The sequence below is a fragment of the Artemia sp. Qi Xiang Cuo genome, chromosome 5, assembly GCF_049724085.1.
Source record: "Artemia sp. Qi Xiang Cuo chromosome 5, ASM4972408v1, whole genome shotgun sequence".
NCBI classification, from domain to species: Eukaryota; Metazoa; Arthropoda; class Branchiopoda; order Anostraca; family Artemiidae; genus Artemia; species Artemia sp. Qi Xiang Cuo.
Genome location: NC_142798.1, coordinates 51,613,910 through 51,635,955, shown reverse-complemented (window position 1 = coordinate 51,635,955; position 22,046 = coordinate 51,613,910). Strand labels below are relative to the sequence as shown.

Here is a 22,046-nt window from a genome sequence, read left to right as displayed (position 1 = left end):
TTGAATACTAACAGACGAAAAATCTTCTTTAACAAGAATGGATAGAACTCGGAGAGAATTAATACGGAATGGTCAGAAAAGATTAAAATGAACATACATATCACTTCACAGTTATATTTCCTTTAGTTACCAACATTCGCAGAGTAATCCAGCCCAAATCTCCCAGACTACAGTCATAGCCTAGCCGCAAACACAAAAAAGCACAAATAAAACATTTTGAAAAGGACAGAGATGAGCCAAAACAAAGGTGCTTACATTTCTCAACATTAAGACAGAGGTCAATACGTCCAAAAGCGTCACTAAAATAATTTAACGGCTTTATTTAGATCTGCTGATGACGCTCCGATTTCACAAATTACAAATATAGAAACAGAGCAACCGAGAATGGACTGTGTAATTAATCGTAGAGAAAAAGAAGAGTAATTCTTCACCCACGTTTCAGACGAGATGGGTCTGACTTCTGACCATTCATTTTACGAAGATTGGAATGATGACCCTGATACTCAATGAATAACGTTGTTTTTTGTGCTTTAGTTTAGTTTTTGGCTTAATTTCAAAGACAGTACCGCGTTTTACCTACCATGCCACACCCAGATTCGAGGCGCAAAATTAGCCTCACCTTTAGCTTCATTAAATCAGGATTTAATACCTAAAATGATCTAATTCAAGAAATAATTTGATTATAATATTGATCCAACTAATTTTCCAATTTAAATTCCTCATTGATTCTAGCACCAGAATAATCCACAAAACAACAGATGTCAGCTTCTTTGGGATAAACCAGAGCGAGCCCAAACAGTTTTTTCGTCGAAATTTGCACTGAAGAACAATTTGCAAACTATTTGTTAGACATACAAAAATCACTTGCTAATTTTTTTCAATATTACTGAGCCACTTATCCTTCAAAGCTTTTATTGAAGTTCGGCATTTGTATCCATGATTACTATCTATCACCTGCTTGTGTCAAGAGGGATTATCTAATCTACTGGGGATCTTGGGGATCCTGATTGTAACGTGAGTGCCCTGGACAAGTATTTTTGGTGGAGATTGAGGAATTTTTTTTTTTCATATGAATCAAAATATTTAGATAGTTAGCATCAAACTTTCTCCCTGTTTCATAAAAAGCAAAAATCATGATAATTGCCTTGGACTGCAGCTAAGTTTTAGGAAATAATAGAAAAAAAAAAAAAAAAACCTAAAAAGTGATTAGCGTAAATAAGGATGAGTGAGATTATAGATCAAATCCAATTTATAAGTTTAATTAGAAAAAGTCATAGCCTTGTGAAATCACAGTACTGAAGCAGAAAATTTCAAAGAATCAACACACAATGTCTGAGAATATTATGGCTAATTCGACAAGTCAACGTTCTTCCGCTAAATTAGCAAGTGCAAAAATGTATTCACTTTTCCAAACAGTAATATATTAGAAAATCTTACTTCTAATTAATAACAATAATAAATTTAAAAGAATAAAATGAAAATAAATAAATTTTTATTCTGATTCCAATTGTGCAAAACTTCATTAAATTTGAAGTTGTCTATCAAAAGTACTTAGCATAAGAAGTTGTACATATTTCTTGAAAATAGTTGTATCTCCCCCACTCCTAAAAAAACAGCAACACAATGATAACACCGTCATTATTGGTTAAGAAGAATTGTTATGGATATATATTTTTGTCGTCTTTTTTTTTTTTTTTACACCAAGGGCAAAGTATAATCACATACGGAACAAGTACTAACAAAACTCTCCAAAAGCGAACCCGCGTACCTCAGCGCCTCTAGACGCAAAATGCTGTACTACTTAATCGCTCCGAGCCAATTTTCTCCTAAGTTGTATTGAATAGTGTAACTACGGTATTTAGTTGCCAGGTTCGCATAGGTATGGAATCGTCTCCGGAGACGCGGACAAAGGGTCACTTTTTTGTGTGGAGAGGATAGGTTTTGTCAGTACTTGTTCCGTAGGTGATTATACTTTGACCAAGGATAACCATACAGATCTTTTGGTCTGATATATTCAGAGAGAGCTTCTAGCGTCTTCTTTAAATAAGAAAAGAGAAAGCACCACAACAAAATGCTGATGTCCACAACTTTGTGCAGAAAACCAACAAGTTAGGCTCAAATAGGGCTGAAATACCATGGGCAAAATATTCTGAGATGGGTTAGAAAAGCCAAAAAACATTCACACAATTTCCTACTTTCAGAGCCATGCTCCCATAGAGTACATCCCTTATTATATACACAGTTCGTACAAAAAGAATGACTATCATAGACAATTATTTCAAAGCTTCATTTGACTGAGTTGAGCCATATGAGACTTCATTCATTCAGTCATATTATTGCATAATTTTGCCCCAAAGTATCAGCGAGAGGTGATTACAACTTTATTTTGGAGAGTGGGGGGGGGGATGAAGCCTCAAAAGGCATTTCTAGACCTATGTTTGCCAACTTTTTGCGGAAGGGTCTTCAGATCAGCAAGGAGAGGAGAAAGTTTAATCCCCAAATTCCTTTCATTAGGAGCAATATGTTTGTACCAAGTTTGCAATATAAAAGTTGAGAATGGAACAACCACCCTCTTGTTCTGAAAATGTTCTAAGCACAAAATAAAAGATTAAGTTCATATACCTACAGGTAAAAAGGTAGGAGACGTGGGCTGTATACCCCAAGAATAAGACTTTTCTAAAATCTCTAGCCCAGGTGTGCACAGAAAATTTCAATTCTACGTGGAGGGCAGGGGTCCAAGGAGAAGGCATAAGTTAAAAAAAAACAGTAGTTTTGCAGAAAATAAAAGACACAAATCAAATCATAAAAATTTTGTTTAAGGTATCAAGAACCCTAAAGGAAGTATGTCAGATAATATGGGCAACGTCATACAATTTTTTAAGCAGATTCATAATATATGTAATAACCTACCATTGGTAAAAGTCTTGACAGGTATGGCTAACGTATTTTGTACCTTTACCTTTTCACAAATTTTGAAAAAATACCTTCTGTATATGTTCATAGTTACAGCATAACTGGAATCCTAAATGCAGTCAAAGCCACCTAAAATTGAAAACGAATACAAAAGATTTGTATAAAACAGAACTATTTTGGGGACAGAAAATTAATTTTTATATATAAGGTAGGCCTACTTAAAAAACGAAAATACAGGCTGAATCTGTTCTAGTTCTTGATTACTTGAGGGTGTCAATAAAAGGCGAAAATACAGGGCGAAAACTTAAACACGAGGCTTCCAGTCTAAGTCCTGGCTCTATTCCTTTCATAATCTTAGCTGTTTTATTCAAATTAATTAAAAAAAAAACTTTCTGAAAAAGAAGTTTTTTAAAGAAAGATAAAGAGCCATATTAAACTTAAGACCAGCAGAAATAATTCCGTATAATAATTAAAACTCAAAACGACCAGAAATTACTATTAAAGAATCAATAAATTCAAAAAGGAAAATAAATAAAATAAGCAATCATAGCAAACAAACATAAAACAGGTACTAATATAAATGAATAAATAAATCTTAATACGAATAAAACTTAATCTGAAAATTCAAATGAAACTAAAAAGGAATCTCACAAACGAGAGTTTGGAAACTGCCCCCTTCCCCTAACTGTTAAAGTCTAAAGTTTACTGTGTCATTTGTATTTTAATGAAAATTATACGTGTCTTGAACAGTCCTTGGAAAGAACTAATAAAATCAAACTGAATATTTGATATATAATTATACTAATAGCAGAAACCTCAGCAATTCCAGATTTTATTTCACTGTAATTTTTATTTTCAATGCTGTAAGTACAAAAGATAATATTCGTAATATAAATCGTTTTCAGTGAAGTGGAAATGACGCAGTAGGCTTTAGAATTTTCAAACAGTTCGTGGTAACGAACTGTAAGTAAGGAGCGATCTGTCTCAATAGTAACCGAAACTCTAAAAAACGGAATTTTGATACAATGGATACATCAAAAGAATCAGATTTTTATTCTTATTTCAAATATATAAGTTTCATCAGCTTTAGTCTTACCCATCCAAAGTTACGCAACTGAGAAAATTTGCCTTGTTTTCGAAAAAGGGGGAACACCCCCTAAAAGTCACAGAACTTTAATGGATATGACACTATCAGATTCAGCGTATCAGGGAACCACACAATAGAAGTTTCAAGCTCCTATCTGCAAAAATGTGGAATTTTGTATTTTTTGCCAGAAGAAAGATCACGGATGCGTGGTCATTTTATTTTTTTTGTGTTTTTTTTTTCCAGAGGTGATCGTATCAACTCAGTGGTCCTAGAATATCGCGGGAGTTCTCATTCGAGCGGAAATTAAAAGTCATAATCTCCTTTTTAGGTGACCAAAAAATGGAGGGCAACTAGGCCCCCTCCCACGCTCATTTTTTCCCCAAGTCACCCGATCAAAATTTTGAAATAGTCATTTTGTTCAGCATAGTCAAAAAATACAATAACTGTGTCTTTGAGGATGACTTAATCCCACACAGTCCCCGGGATAAGGTCTGCAACTTCTGAACTTTGCCCAATGTTAACATATAATATTGGTTATTGGGAAGTATACAGAAGTTTTCAGGGGGGATTCTTTATGGTACTTGGGGGGAGGGGTCATGGGGTTAAGTTGGAGGATCTTTCCATGGAGGAAATTTTCATGGAGAAGGGACATTGCAATGAAGGTTGGCGCCGGATTTCCCAGCATTATAAAAAAAAACGATCTGAAATTAAATTAAAAAAAACAAACGATTTTTCCAACTTAATGTAACGAGCAACATCAAAAGTTAAAACGAACCGAAACTATTTCGTACATGATTGGGTTCGCCTCCTAGGCATTACCTCGCTCTTTAAGATAAAGTTTTTTTTTTACTTAGCTTCATCAATAAATAGCTCATCGGAGCTATTTATTCTAATTAACGGTCTTTGTGATTAAGGAGTCATTCTTAAAGAACTGGAAAAAAATTTAACTTCAGCGTAAGTATATACCAAGGTACTACTTTGCCAACGCCCCCGTACCAAACAGTTTTTTCTGTTAATTTTTGCAGGTCATTACACTCTTTGCCAGAGAATAACGCAATTTCAAAAGTTCAGCGTAACTTCAAAGTTCAGTGTCTTTTTTTAGTGGTAAACCCAAACCACAGAGTATAACTTGATTGGTGATTAAGATTTGAATAAAAAAAAAGGGTAATTAGTAATTGGAAAATTTCTTAATGCTTTTACAATCGGAGATGTTTGATTAACCTTTTGCAAAAAAAGGGGTAATGGGATATGCGAGTATTTGCAAAAAAAGGGTAATTAGTGAATGGAAATTTTTTTTAATGCTTTTACAATTGGAAGTGTTTGATTAACCTTTGAAAAAAAGAGGGTAATGCGGTTTGCGATTTGGAGGAGATGGGATGATAGTGTACCGTATAATACACAAGTGATGTTTTGGAGCGTATTGTCAATTTAACGAGAAATGACTGAAAAGTGTTTTGAGGGGGATTGGTTGCATGGAGGGTTGAGTTGCATGAGAGTTCAGTTAAAGGGGGGCGGGTACAGTTACACGGAGGTTTAGTTAAATGGGGTCGAATTGCATGAGGGTTCAGTAGCACGAGGGTTCAGTTGCATGGGGGTTCAGTTGTACAGGGTTTCGGTTATACAGGGGTTCACTTACATGGAGGGATTCAGTTGAAAGGGGGGGGAGATTTGCGATTTGGAGGAGATGGGATGATAGTGTACTGTATAATACACAAGTGATATTTTGGAGCGTATTGTCAATTTAACGAGAAATGACTGAAAAGTGTTTTGAGGGAGATGGGTTGCATGGAGGGTTGAGTTGCATGAGATTTCAGTTAAAGGGGGGAGGGGGATGGGGTACAGTTACACGGAGATTTAGTTAAACGGGGTCGAGTTGCATGAGGGTGCAGTAGCACGAGGGTTCAATTGCATGGGGGGTTTAGTTGTACAGGGTTTCAGTTAAAGAATACCTCCTCGACATTAAACCTAAGGAAATTTATGTATTTGGAATCAGCGTATAAAGCCCAATCATTTTCATGTATCTATAATTATTAAAATTCTTTTTTAGAGTTATGGTTACTTTCGGACACACTCAAGAAGTGAAGTTAAAGCAGATAATGGGAAAGTGGAAGAGTTGTAGCCTAAAACAGCCATAATTGTAATTTCGGTTCATTTAGGGTTTCATTTATTTATCGATGCTGATTTGTGGCAGTTTCATGATTGGTAGATTATTTGATGTTATTTTTGCTAATTTTTTGTTTATCATATAAGGCTATTGCGTCTTTCTGAACTTTCTGTTGGAGGCGGGGGTAAGTATTTAGTTTAAATAATTCTAGGAGGAATTGAGTTTTGTGGATGGTGTTGAAAAAATGGTACGTGTTGAATATTTGGGTAAACATACGGCTAAGAAACGCTTCACTATAAATAAGGCTATTGTGTCTTTCTGAACTTTCTGTGCGAGGCAGGGATAACTATTTAGTTTAAATAATTCTAGGAGGAATTGAGTTTTGTGGCTGGTGTGGCAAAATGGTACTTGTTAAATATTCGGGTAAACATTCGACTATAAATAAGGCTATTGCGTCTTTCTGAACTTTCTGTTGGAGGCGGGGGTAAGTATTTAGTTTAAATAATTCTAGGAGGAATTGAGTTTTGTGGCTGGTGTTGAAAAATGGAAAGTGTTGAATATTTGGGTAATCATACGGTTAAGAAACGCTTCACTATAAATAAGGCTAGTGTGTCTTTCTGAACTTTCTGTGCGAGGCAGGGATAACTATTTAGTTTAAATAATTCTAGGAGGACTTGAGTTTTGTGGCTGGGGTGGAAAAATGGTACTTGTTAAATATTCGGGTAAACATTCGACTATAAATATGGCTATTGCGTCTTTCTGAACTTTCTGTTGGAGGCGGGGGTAAGTATTTAAATTTTTTTATCTTTGAAAAGAGCTTTAAGGGGTTTGAGAGACTCAGTTGCCTGATTCCGTGTGGTTTTTCTTTACTTGGTGGTCATTAAAAACGAAATTTTTGTGTTAAATAAGTAGTTTTTGTATCTTTTAAAAGAGCTTTACGGGGATTGAGAGACTCAGTTGCCGGATTCCATGTGGTTTTTCTTTACTTGGTAGTCATTAATAACGAAATTTTTGTGTATTAAATAATTAGTTTTTGTATATTTTAAAAGAGCTTTACGGGGATTGAGAGACTCAGTTGCCGGATTCCGTGTGGTTTTTCTTTACTTGATGGTCATTAAAAACGAAATTTTTGTGTTAAATAAGTAGTTTTTGTATCTTTTAAAAGAGCTTTACAGGGTTTGAGAGACTCAGTTGCCTAATTCCGTGTGGTTTTCCTTTACTTGGTGGTCATTAAAAACGAAATTTTTGTGTTAAATAAGTAGTTTTTGTATCTTTTAAAAGAGCTTTACGGGGATTGAGAGACTCAGTTGCCGGATTCCGTGTGGTTTTTCTTTACTTGATGGTCATTAAAAAAGAAATTTTGGTGTTAAATAAGTAGTTTTTGTATGTGTTAAATCAGTAGTTTTTGTATCTTTTAAAAGAGCTTTACAGGGTTTGAGAGACTCAGTTGCCTAATTCCGTTTGGTTTTTCTTTACTTGGTGGTCATTAAAAACGAAATTTTTTTGTTAAATAATTAGTTTTTGTATCTTTTTAAAGAGCTTTACGGGGATTGAGAGACTCAGTTGCCGGATTCCGTGTGGTTTTTCTTTACTTGGTGGTCATTAAAAAGGAAATTTTGTGTTAAATAAGTAGTTTTTGTATATTTTAAAATACCTTTACGGGGATTGAGAGACTCAGTTGCCGGATTCCGTGTGGTTTTCCTTTACTTGGTAGTCATTAAAAACTAAATATTTGTGTTAAATAAGTAGTTTTTGTATCTTTTAAAATAGCTTTAAGGGGATTGAGAGACTCAGGTGCCTGATTCCGTGTGGTTTTTCTTTACTTGATGGTCATTAAAAACGAAATTTTTGTGTTAAATAAGTAGTTTTTGTATCTTTTAAAAGAGTTTTAAGGGGTTTGAGAGACTCAGTTGACTGATTCCGTGTGGTTTTTCTTTACTTGGTGGTCATTAAAAAAGTAATTTTTTGTGTTAAATAAGTAGTTTTTGCATCTTTTAAAAGAGATTTACGAGGATTGAGAGACTCAGTTTTAGCTTGTCACAGTTACATTTTCTTGATTTTTCAAAGTTCATTTTGAATTTCTTTCGTTGAAATGCAAGAGTTGGACTATTTCAGTAGTGTTTGGTTGTGGTTTACCTTGTCACAGTTAAATTTTCTTGATTTTTCAAAGTTCATTTTGAATTTCTTTCGCTGAAATGTAAGAGTTGGAATATTTCAGTAGTGTTTGGTTGTGGTTTACCTTGTCACAATTACATTTTCTTGATTTTTCAAAGTTCATTTTGAATTTCTTTCGTTGAAATGCAAGAGTTGGAATATTTCAGTAGTGTTTGGTTGTGGTTTACCTTGTCACAGTTACATTTTCTTGATTTTTCAAAGTTCATTTTGAATTTCTTTCGCTGAAATGCAAGAGTTGGAATAGTTCAGTAGTGTTTGGTTGTGGTTTACATTGTCAAAGTTAAATTTTCTTGATTTTTCAAAGTTCATTTTGAATATCTTTCGATGAAATGAAAGATTTGGAATATATCAGTAGTGTTTGGTTGTGTTTTAGCTTTTCTCAGTTACTTTTTCTTTATTTTTCTAAGTTCATTTTGAATTTCTTACTTTGAAATTCAAGAGTTGGAATATTTCAGTAGTGTTTGGTTGTGTTTTACCTTGTCACATCTTCATTTTCTTGATTTTTCAAATTTCTTTTTTATGTTCTGTAGATGTAATGCTATTTGGTGTTTAGTTGATGTTTTTTTGGTTGTTTTTTTCATTTTAACTGTTGAATTTAATTTTTTTTTAGTTTTTAATTTTGAATTTCTTTAATTGAAATTAAAGAGTTTTAATAATTAATTATTTTTTTTTTGTGTATTACATTTTCAATTTTAAATTTTATTTATTTTTAAAAGTTCATTTTTAATTTCTTTCTTTGAAATGCAAGAGTTTGTATATTTCAGTAATGTTTGGTTGTGGTTTACCTTGTCACATTTACATTTTCTTGTTTTTTAAAAGTTAATTTTTTATTTTCTTTCGTTGAAATGCAAGAGTTGGAATATTTCAGTAGTGTTTGGTTGTGGTTTACCTTGTCACAGTTACATTTTCTTGATTTTTCAAAGTTCATTTTGAATTTCTTTCATTGAAATGGAAGAGTTGGAATATTTCAGTAGTGTTTGGTTGTGGTTTACCTTGTCACAGTTAAATTTTCTTGATTTTTTCAATGTTAATTTTGAATTTCTTTCGCTGAAATGCAAGAGTTGGAATAGTTCAGTAGTGTTTGGTAGTGGTTTACCGTGTCACACTTACATTTTCTTGATTTTTATAAGTTCATTTTGAATTTATTTCGCTGAATTTCATGTGTGTTAATAGTTCTTTATTTTTATGTTGTTTTGTTCCTTTTCACTTTTAATATTAATGTATTTTTCAATGTTAATATTGTATTTACTTCGATGAACTTATATAGTTGTTCTAGTTAAGTATTGTTTCGTTGTGGTTTACCTTTTCAAAGTTACATTTTCTTGATTTTTCAAAGTTCATTTTGAATTTCAGTAGTGTTTGGTTGTGGTTTACCATGTCACAGTTACATTTTCTAGATTTTTCAAAGTTCATTTTGAATTTCTTTCGATGAAATGCAAGATTTGGAATACTTCAGTAGTGTTTGGGTGTGGTTTACCTTGTCACAGTTACATTTTCTTGATTTTTCAAAGTTCATTTTGAATTTCTTTCGCTGAAATGCAAGAGTTGGAATATTTCCCTAGTGTTTGGTTATGGTTTACCTTGTCACAGTTACATTTTCTTGTTTTTTCCAATGTCATTTTGAATTTCTTTCGTTGAAATGCAAGAGTTGGAATATTTCAGTAGTGTTTGGTTGTTGTTTACCTTGTCACAGTTACATTTTCTTGATTTTTCAAAGTTCATTTTGAATTTCTTTCGTTGAAATGCAAGATTTGGAATACTTCAGTGTCACAGTTGCATTTTCTTGATTTTTCAAAGTTCATTTTGAATTTCTTTCCTTGAAATGCAAGAGTTGGAATATTTCAGTAGTGTTTGGTTGTGGTTTACCTTGTCACAGTTACATTTTCTTGATTTTTCAAAGTTCATTTTGAATTTCTTTCGTTGAAATGCAAGAGTTGGAATATTTCAGTAGTGTTTGGTTGTGGTTTACCTTGTCACAGTTACATTTTCTTGATTTTTCAAAGTTCATTTTGAATTTCTTTCGTTGAAATGCAAGAGTTGGAATATTTCAGTAGTGTTTGGTTATGGTTTACCTTGTCACAGTTACATTTTCTTGATTTTTCAAAGTTCATTTTGAATTTCTTTCGTTGAAATGCAAGAGTTGGAATATTTCAGTAGTGTTTGGTTGTGGTTTACCTTGTCACAGTTACATTTTCTTGATTTTTCAACGTTCAATTTGAATTTCTTTCATTGAAATGCAAGAGTTGGAATATTTCAGTAGTGTTTGGTTGTGGTTTACATTTTCTTGATTATTCAAAGTTCATTTTGAATTTCTTTCGTTGAAATGCAAGAGTTGGAATATTTCAGTAGTGTTTGGTTGTGGTTTAACTTGTCTCTGTTAAAGTTTCTTGATTTATCAATTTTCATTTTGAATTTATTTTATTGATATGAAATATTTGTAATATTTCATTAGTGTTTGGTTGTGTTTTAACTTGTCACAGTTACATTTTCTTGATTTTTCAAAGTTCATTTTGAATTTCTTTCGTTGAAATGCAAGAGTTGGAATATTTCAGTAGTGTTTGGTTGTGGTTTACCTGGTCACAGTTCCTCGTTCTTGATTTTTCAAAGTTTATTTTGAATTTCTTTAGTTGGACTGCTAGAGTTTGAATATTTAAGTAGTGTTTGGTTGTGGTTTACCTTGTCACAGATACATTTTCTTGATTTTTCAAAGTTCATTTTGAATTTCTTTCCTTGAAATGCAAGAGTTTGAATATTTCAGTAGTGTTTGCTTTTGGTTTACCCTGTTACAGTTACATTTTCTTTATTTTTCAAAGTTCATTTTGAATCATTCAAGAAACGTGATTAAACACGTTTTTTTAAACTAAATACTACTTGCATGCCTTTCCTTGGCACCTTTCCAAACGAGCGGGGATTCCCCGTTTGTTCCTACACATTGCAAAAAAGTGAGCAGCACGAAAACTCCACATTTTCAACCAGACTGGTTTTTTAGACAACACACCCACAGAGATGACACACACACATAGAAACGAGACACGCACAGACACGACACACAAACAGAGTCATAGTGAGAGAGATATCCAAAAGTTGGGTTGACCTAGGTTCACTTAGAGTGGCGCGCCACTCTAAGTGAACCTAGGTCAACCCAACTTTTGGATATCTCTCTCACTATGACTCTGTTTGTGTGTCGTGTCTGTGCGTGTCTCGTTTCTATGTGTGTGTGTCATCTCTGTGGGTGTGTTGTCTAAAAAACCAGTCTGGTTGAAAATGTGGAGTTTTCGTACTGCTCACTTTTTTGCAATGTGTAGGGACCAGCGTGGAATCCCCACTCGTCTGGAAAGGTGCCAAGGAAAGGCATGCAAATAGCATGTAGTTTAAAAACGTGTTTAATCAGGTTTCTTGAATGATTCAAAATGAACTTTGAAAAATCAAGAAAATGTAACTGTGACAGGGTAAACCACAAGCAAACACTACTGAAATATTCCAACTCTTGCATTTCAACGAAAGAAATTCAAAATGAACTTTGAAAAATCAAGAAAATATAACTGTGACAAGGTAAACCACAACCAAACACTACTGAAATATTCCAACTCTTGCATGTCAACGAAATAAATTCGAAATGAACATTGAACTATCAAGAACATGTACCTGTGACACGGTAAACCACAACCAAACACTACTGAAATAGTCCAACTCTTGCATTTCAACGAAAGAAATTCAAAATGAACTTTGAAAAATCAAGAAAATGTAAATGTGACATGGTAAACCATAACCGTACACTGCTGATATAGTCAATCTATTTAATATCATCGAATTAAATTCAAAATGATCAATTAAAATTATTTTAAAAGATACTTAGTAACGTTAAAAAACAACAATTAAATACTTTAAAAGTAAAAATATTTAATTTAAGCGAAACAAAATAAAAATTAACTTTGAAAAATCATGAAAATGTAACTGTGACAAGGTAAACCACAACCAAACACTACTGAAATATTCCAACTCTTGCATTTCAATGAAAGAAATTCAAAATGAACTTTGAAAAATCAAGAAAATGTAACTGTGACAAGGTAAACCACAACCAAACACTACTGAAATATTCCAACTCTTGCATTTCAACGAAAGAAATTCAAAATGAACTTTGAAAAATCAAGAAAATGTAACTGTGACAAGGTAAACCATAACCAAACACTACTGAAATATTCCAACTCTTGCATTTCAACGAAAGAAATTCAAAATGAACTTTGAAAAATCAAGAAAATGTAACTGTGACAAGGTAAACCACAACCAAACACTACTGAAATATTCCAACTCTTGCATTTCAACGAAAGAAATTCAAAATGAACTTTGAAAAATCAAGAAAATGTAACTGTGACAAGGTAAACCACAACCAAACACTACTGAAATATTCCAACTCTTGCATTTCAACGAAAGAAATTCAAAATGAACTTTGAAAAATCAAGAAAATGTAACTGTGACACTGAAGTATTCCAAATCCTGCATTTCAGCGAAAGAAATTCAAAATGAACTTTGAAAAATCAAGAAAATGTAACTGAGACAAGGTAAACAACAACCAAACACAACTGAAATATTCCAAATCTTGCATTTCAACGAAAGAAATTCAAAATGAACTTTAAAAAATCAAGAAAATGTAAGTGTGACAAGTTAAACCAAAACCAAACACTACTGAAATATTCCAACTCTTGCATTTCAACGAAAGAAATTCAAAATGAACTTTGAAAAATCAAGATAATGTAACTGTGACAAGGTAAACCACAACCAAACACTACTGAAATATTCCAACTCTTGCATTTCAGCGAAAGAAATTCAAAATGAACTTTGAAACATCTAGAAAATGTAACTGTGACAAGGTAAACCATAACCAAACACTACTGAAATTCAAAATGAACTTTGAAAAATCAAGAAAATGTAACTGTGACAAGGTAAACCACAACCAAACACTACTGAAATATTCCAACTCTTGCATTTCAGCGAAAGAAATTCAAAATGAACTTTGAAAAATCAAGAAAATGTAACTGTGACAAGGTAAACCACAACCAAACACTACTGAAATATTCCAACTCTGGCATTTCAACAAAAGAAATTCAAAATGAACTTTGAAAAATCAAGAAAATGTAACTGTGACATGGTAAATCACAACCAAACACTACTGAAATATTCCAACTCTTGCATTTCTGCTAAATAAATTAAAAATGAACTTTGAAAAAATCAAGAAAATGTAACTGTGACAAGGTAGACCACAACCAACGACTACTGAAATATTCCAACTCTTCCATTTCAATGACAGAAATTCAAAATGAACTTTAATAAATCGAGAAAATGTAACTGTGACAAGTTAAACCACAACCAAACACTACTGAAATATTCCAACTCTTGCATTTCAAAGAAATAAAATTAAAAATGAAATTTGAAAAATCAAGAAAATGTAATTGTGACAAGGTAAAACACAACCAAACAGTACTGAAATATTCAAACTCTTGCATTTCAAAGAAAGAAATTCAAAATGAAATTTGAAATATAATTAAAATTTAAATGTTAAAATGTAAAACACAACAAAACAATATTGAAATATTACAACTCTTTAATTTCAGTGAAAGAAATTCAAAATGAACTTTGAAAAATCAAGAAAATGTAACTGTGACAAGGTAAACCACAACCAAACACTACTGAAATATTCCAACTCTTGCATTTCAGCGAAAGAAATTCAAAATGAACTTTGAAAAATCAAGAAAATGTAACTGTGACAAGGTAAACCACAACCAAACACTACTGAAATATTCCAACTCTTGAATTTATACTAAATAAAATAAAAATTAAATTTGAAAAATCACGAAAAGCAAAAATTTAAAAGTTATAACTCAAACAAACACTACTTAAAAAGTAAATATCATGAATTTAAACTAAAGAATTTCAAAATGAACTTTGAAAAATCAAGAAAATGTAATTTTGACAAGGTAAACCACAACCAAACACTACTGAAATATTCCAACTCTTGCATTTCAATGAAAGAAATTCAAAATGAACTTTGAAAAATCAAGAAAATGTAACTGTGACAAGGTAAACCACAACCAAACACTACTGAAATATTCCAACTCTTGCATTTCAACGAAAGAAATTCAAAATGAACTTTGAAAAATCAAGAAAATGTAACTGTGACAAGGTAAACCATAACCAAACACTACTGAAATATTCCAACTCTTGCATTTCAACGAAAGAAATTCAAAATGAACTTTGAAAAATCAAGAAAATGTAACTGTGACAAGGTAAACCACAACCAAACACTACTGAAATATTCCAACTCTTGCATTTCAACGAAAGAAATTCAAAATGAACTTTGAAAAATCAAGAAAATGTAACTGTGACAAGGTAAACCACAACCAAACACTACTGAAATATTCCAACTCTTGCATTTCAACGAAAGAAATTCAAAATGAACTTTGAAAAATCAAGAAAATGTAACTGTGACACTGAAGTATTCCAAATCCTGCATTTCAGCTAAAGAAATTCAAAATGAACTTTGAAAAATCAAGAAAATGTAACTGTGACAAGGTAAACCACAAGCAAACACAACTGAAATATTCCAACTCTTGCATTTCAACGAAAGAAATTCAAAATGAACTTTAAAAAATCAAGAAAATATAACTGTGACAAGGTAAACCATAAGCAAACACTACTGAAATATTCCAACTCTTGCATTTCAGCGAAAGAAATTCAAAATGAACTTTGAAAAATCAAGAAAATGTAACTGTGACAAGGTAAACCACAACCAAACACTACTGAAATATTCCAACTCTTGCATTTCAGTGAAAGAAATTCAAAATGAACTTTGAAAAATCAAGAAAATGTAACTGTGACATGGTAAACCACAACCAAACACTACTTAAATTCATAATTTACTTTGAAAAATAAAGAAAATGTAACTGTGACAAGGTAAACCACAACCAAACACTACTGAAATATTCCAACTCTTGCATTTCAGCGAAAGAAATTCAAAATGAACTTTGAAAAATCAAGAAAATGTAACTGTGACAAGGTAAACCACAACCAAACACTACTGAAATATTCCAACTCTTGCATTTCAACGAAAGAAATTCAAAATGAACTTTGAAAAATCAAGAAAATGTAACTGTGACAAGGTAAACCACAACCAAACACTACTGAACTATTCCAACTCTTGCATTTCAGCGAAAGAAATTCAAAATGAACTTTTAAAAAATCAAGAAAATGTAACTGTGACAAGGTAAACCACAACCAAACACTACTGAAATATTCCAACTCTTCCATTTCAATGAAAGAAATTCAAAATGAACTTTGAAAAATCTAGAAAATGTAACTGTGACAAGGTAAACCACAACCAAACACTACTGAAATATTCCAACTCTTGCATTTCAACGAAAGAAAATTAAAAATGAACTTTGAAAAAAAAAGAAAATGTAAGTGTGACAAGGTAAACCACAACCAAACAGTACTGAAATATTCAAACTCTTGCATTTCAACTAAAGAAATTCAATATGAATTTTGAAAAATCAAGAATATGTTATTGTGACAAGGTAAACCACAACCAAACACTACTGAAATATTCCAACTCTTGCATTTCAACGAAAGAAATTCAAAATGAACTTTGAAAAATCAAGAAAATGTAACTGTGACAAGGTAAACCACAACCAAACACTACTGAAATATTCCAACTCTTGCATTTCAGCGAAAGAAATTCAAAATGAACTTTGAAAAATCAAGAAAATGTAACTGTGACAAGGTAAACCATAACCAAACACTACTGAAATATTCCAACTCTTGCATTTCAACGAAAGAAATTCAAAATGAACTTTGAAAAATAGAAAAAATGAAGCTTTGACAAGTTACACAACAAACAAACACTACTGATATATTCCAACTCTTTCATTTAAACGAAAGAAATTCAAAATGAACTTTGAAAAATCAAGAAAATGTAACTGTGACAAGGTAAACCACAAACAAACACTACTTAAATAGTAAATCTCTTGAAAGAAAGCTAAAGATATTAAAAATGAAATGTGAAAAAATCAAGAAACTGTAACTGTGACAAGGTAAACAACAACCAAACACTACTGAAATATTCCAACTCTTGGATTTCAATGATAGAAATTCAAAATGAACTTTGAAAAATCAAGAAAATGTAATTGTGACAAGGTAAACCACAACCAAACACTACTGAAATATTCCAACTCTTACATTTCAACGAAAGAAATTCAAAATGAACTTTGAAAAATCAAGAAAATGTAACTGTGACAATGTAAACCACAACCAAACACTACTGAAATATTCCAACTCTTGCATTTCAACGAAAGAAATTCAAAATGAACTTTGAAAAATCAAGAAAATGTAACTGTGACAAGCTAAAACTGAGTCTCTCAATCCTCGTAAAGCTCTTTTAAAAGATGCAAAAAATACTTATTTAACACAAAAAATTTCGTTTTTAATGACCACCAAGTAAAGAAAAACCACACGGAATCAGGCAACTGAGTCTCTCAAACCCCTTAAAACTATTTAAAAAGAAAAATAAACTACTTTTTTAAAAAAAAAATTTCGTTTTTAATGCCAATCAAGTAAAGAAAAACCACACGGAATCCGGCAACTGAGTCTCTCAATACCTGTAAAGCTCTTTTAAAAGATACAAAAACTAATTATTTAACACAAAAATTTCGTTTTTAATGACAACCAAGTAAAGGAAAACCACACGGAATCCGGCAACTGAGTCTCTCAATCCCCGTAAAGGTCTTTTAAAATATACAAAAACTACTTATTTAACACAAAAATTTCGTTTTAATGACCATCAAGTAAAGAAAAACCACACGGAATCCGGCAATTGAGTCTCTCAATCCCCGTAAAGCTCTTTTAAAGGATTCAAAATCAACTTATTTAACACAAAAATTTATATTTTAATTACAACAAACAAAACGAAAAACACACTGAATTAGTCAACTGAGTCTCTCAAACCCTGTAAAGCTCTTTTAAAAGATACAAAAACTACTTATTTAACACATACAAAAAACTACTTATTTAACACCAAAATTTAGTTTTTAATGACCACCAAGTAAAGGAAAATCACACAGAATTCGGCAACTGAGTCTCTCAATCCCCGTAAAGTTCATTTAAAAGATACAAAAACTACTGATTTAACACAAAAATTTCATTTTTAATGACAACCAAGTAAAGAAAAACCATAAGGAATCAGGCAACTGAGTCTCTCAAACCCTGTAAAGATCTTTTAAAAGATACAAAAACTACTAATTTAACACAAAAAATTCTTTTTTAATGAGCACCAAGTAAAGAAAAACCACACGGAATCCGGTAACTGAGTCTCTCAATCCCCGTAAAGCTCTTTTAAAAGATACAAAAACTACTTATTTAACACAAAAATTCCGTTTTTAATGACCACCAAGTAAAGAAAAACCACACGGAATCAGGCTACTGAGTCTCTCACACCCCTTAAAGCTATTTTAAAAGATAAAAAAACTTAAATACTTACCCCCGCCTCCAACAGAAAGTTCAGATAGACGCACTAGCCATATTTTATAGTCGAATGTTTACCCGAATATTTAACAAGTACCAATTGTCCACACCCGCAACAAAACTCAAATCATCCTAGAATTATTTAAACTAGATATTAATGCCTGCCTAGCACAGACAGATCAGAAAGACACAATAGCCTGATTTATAGTGAAGCGTTTCTTAACCGTATGTTTACCCAAATAGTCAACACGTACCATTTTTCAACACCATCCACAAAACTCAATTCCTCCGAGACATATTTAAACTAAATACTTACCCCCGCCTCCAACAGAAAGTTCAGAAAGACGCAATAGCCTTATTTATAGTCGAATGTTTACCCGAATATTTAACAAGTACCATTTTTCCACACCAGCCACAAAACTCAATTCCTCCTAGAATTATTTAAACTAAATAGTTACCCCTGCCTCGCACAGAAAGTTCAGAAAGACACAATAGCCTTATTTATAGTGAAGCGTTTCTTAGCCGTATGTTTACCCAAATATTCAACACGTACCATTTTTTCAACACCATCCACAAAACTCAATTCCTCCTAGAATTATTTAAACTAAATACTTACCCCCGCCTCCAACAGAAAGTTCAGAAAGACGCAATAGCCTTATATGATAAACAAAAAATTTGCAAAAATAACATCAAATAATCTACCAATCATGAAACTGCCACAAATCAGCATCGATAAATAAATGAAACCCTAAATGAACCGAAATTACAATTATGGCTGTTTTAGACTACAACTCTTCCACTTTCCCATTATCTGCTTTAACTTCACTTCTTGAGTGTGTCCGAAAGTAACCATAACTCTAAAAAAGAATTTTAATAATTATAGATACATGAAAATGATTGGGCTTTATACGCTGATTCCAAATACATAAATTTCCTTAGGTTTAATGTCGAGGAGGTATTCTTTAACTGAAACCCTGTACAACTAACCCCCCCATGCAATTGAACCCTCGTGCTACTGACCCCTCATGCAACTCGACCCCGTTTAACTAAATCTCCGTGTAACTGTACCCCCTCCCCCTCCCCCCCTTTAACTGAAATCTCATGCAACTCAACCCTCCATGCAACCCATCTCCCTCAAAACACTTTTCAGTCATTTCTCGTTAAATTGACAATACGCTCCAAAACATCACTTGCGTATTATACAGTACACTATCATCCCATCTCCTCCAAATCGCAAATCTCCCCCCCCGTTCAACTGAATCCCTCCATGTAAGTGAACCCCTGTATAACCGAAACCCTGTACAACTGAACCCCCATGCAACTGAACCCTCGTGCTACTGAACCCTCATGCAATTCGACCCCATTTAACTAAACCTCCGTGTAACTGTACCCGCCCCCCTTTAACTGAACTCTCATGCACCTCAACCCTCCATGCAACCAATCCCCCTCAAAACACTTTTCAGTCATTTTTCGTTAAATTGACAATACGCTCCGAAACATCACTTGCGTATTATACAGTACACTATCATCCCCTCTCCTCCAATTCTCAAATCACAGTCCCCCTTTTTTTTGGCAAAGGTTAATCAAACACTTCCGATTGTAAAAGCATTAAAAAAAATTTCCATTCACTAATTACCCCTTTTTTGCAAATACTCGCATATCCCATAACCCCTTTTTTTTGCAAAAGGTTAATCAAACATCTCCGATTGTAAAAGCATTAAGAAATTTTCCAATTACTAATTACCCTTTTTTTTTATTCAAATCTTAATCACCAATCAAGTTATACTCTGTGGTTTGGGTTTAACACTAAAAAAGGACACTGAACTTTGAAGTTACGCTGAACTTTTGAAATTGCGTTATTCCCTGGCAAAGAGTGTAATGACCTGCAAAAATTAACAGAAAAAACTTTTTGGTACGGAGGCGTTGGCAAAATAGTACCTTGGTATATACTAGCGTAAAGAGCGAGGTATTGACTCGGGGGAGAACCCCCTAATATAGGTAATAAATATATACGAAAATAGAAGTTCTTTACGTAAGTTAATTCGTAAGTTGCGTCACATAAAAATTTTGAGAAAGCCATTTAGCCAAAAAAAAATTAATATGCAAATTTAGTTTTAATTATTCATTTACGGTGAGCCAAAATCAAAGCTGCATTAATTCAAAAACTTTTAGAAATTAAAAGAAATTTTTTTTTTAACTGAAAATAAGGAGCGACATTAAAACTTAAAACGAGCATAAATTATTCCGTAGCCTATATGAAAGGGGCTGTCCCGTCCTTACTTCATGCTAAATTTTGACTCTGTCTCACAACTTTATTTTTTTAAACAATAAAAAAACTTTACCGTGAAGAGCGAGGCGTTGAGGATGGGACAACATTTTTCATATATGGAATAATTTCTATTCGTTTTAAGTTTTAATATCGCCCCTTACTTTCAGTTAAAACAAACTTTTTTTTTAAATTTAATACAGCTAAGCGAGGGGAAGGGGGCTAGTTGCCAAACTCAATTTGAGTTTTCCTAGGTTTAAGATTTATTTATTCAATTAAATTAGTAACTGTTGTAGGCTACGTATGTTTTGCATAATTGTTTATTTAATTTTTGTTCGTTTAGGGTTACATTTATTCTTTAATATCAATCTCTCTTCGTTTTGAGTTTAAATTATAAAAAGTAATAAGGTCACAAGTGCTAATAGGCTAGTTTGATAAATGAGTTTCTGAAATATGATGGTTGCGAAGTTAAGAGGTAAATGACTGGAGATTATGAATATGATTTTTGAAAAAGGGAAGTGCCTAGCGATTTTAGGAAAACTTTAAAGTAGTTACCTATTATGCACTTTCACGGATACAAGCGATGTATCCGTGAAAGTATAGGCACTTGAAAGTTTACATACATATCTATGCCTTAGGCGTAAGTTTGAATGTATACTTTCAATGCATTGTACGGTTACCAGGGTCATTTGCCTATTACAATGAACTCTACATGGGTTGATCGACATGTTTTCTATTATGACACCCATTTTTGGAGGACAGCCAGAGAGAGAGAGCGACGGTCACACTAACTACTTGATTAGTAGTTGGATTCGGATATAAGGGGTAATTTTCATTGTATTTCATATTAGTAAGAGAATTGAATTCAATGAGGATAGTTTATTTGAGAGGATATTAGTGGAGAAAAAATTAGTGGTGCATTTACACTATTGGAGATTAATGATGGAACTGATAGCAGCAGCAGCAACGATATACGAGTACCTAATGTAGCTGTGGAAATAACCGCGGGCTGTAGATTATGTCTTGAATGGGACATTATGTATGCAAGATATGTGATATCATTAATCAAATTTAAGCAGGAGGAGCAGCTGTGTTTTGCTGGAAAAGTGAATATTCTCCATATAAATAAACTTCGGTCAGCATTAGATGTCCTATCGAAATATATTGATGAGAACAAAATGCATCAGTGAATATTATTATTATTGTAATTATGTTCAATAAAAATGTTTCTAAATCAATGGTATTTTTTCTTTTTTTTTTCTATAGTAGACAAGCGTATATTTTGAGTACAAAAAAGAGATTCTGATTAGTCTGAAGTTGGTTGTGAGAGAGTTAGGACTAAAAAAAAATGGATCGATTCGAGAAAGATCGAATCATTAGGAATCTGGTTCATATGTAAGAACTTTTAATTCTAGATGATGATTTTCTAGAGTTGTCTATTCAAAGGAAGATATTTTCTCGAGGAATGCTTGACGATATAATGAAAACTGATTCTCCATCATTAGACTAGTGCATGAAGCTTCTACATTGTGGTCCAAATGCATTTACACAATTTATTGATATATTGATCACGACGAGACAAAATGACATTGTGGATATGCTTTTAAACATTAGTTTAGAAATTTAAGACTTTTTTTTTTCATAAGAAAGATAGTGCTCAAGGATGATTTACTCCTCTCTCTCTATCTCAGGCAATTTTTTTTTTGTTGCTAGCTCAGTTTCATTGTGGCAGTGAGAGCGATAACACTTGACAAAATGTTCCATACATGTCCGTTATGTATGTACACACAGGGCAGCTGGTCATCATGTGAGAATTGCACAATGATTGAGGAGTATGATGAAAAGTGTAGATTATGCAACACGTGTAAATTGAACACAGGATATGCTGTACAAATTAAAGGTTGTAATTCCTGTCTTGAAGAGGTGTGTGACTCTCATCCTAGAGGTCACCTATGCTCCAATTGTCATTATGATAAGTGCAAGCAGTGGGA

General features: G+C 32.7%; 1 protein-coding gene across 2 annotated transcripts in view; it reads right to left on the bottom strand.

The window, feature by feature from the left end:
* Positions 1-22,046, bottom strand: part of LOC148952245 (sulfotransferase 1E1-like) — a 112,314-nt gene that overhangs the window by 65,674 nt on the left and 24,594 nt on the right. For both annotated transcript variants that reach the window (XM_089089692.1, XM_089089693.1), the window contains exon 2: positions 2,911-3,042. In XM_089089692.1, the coding sequence (XP_088945818.1) occupies positions 2,911-3,001 (91 nt within the window). In that variant the 5' untranslated portion in view covers positions 3,002-3,042. The remainder of the gene's footprint in view (positions 1-2,910; positions 3,043-22,046) is intronic.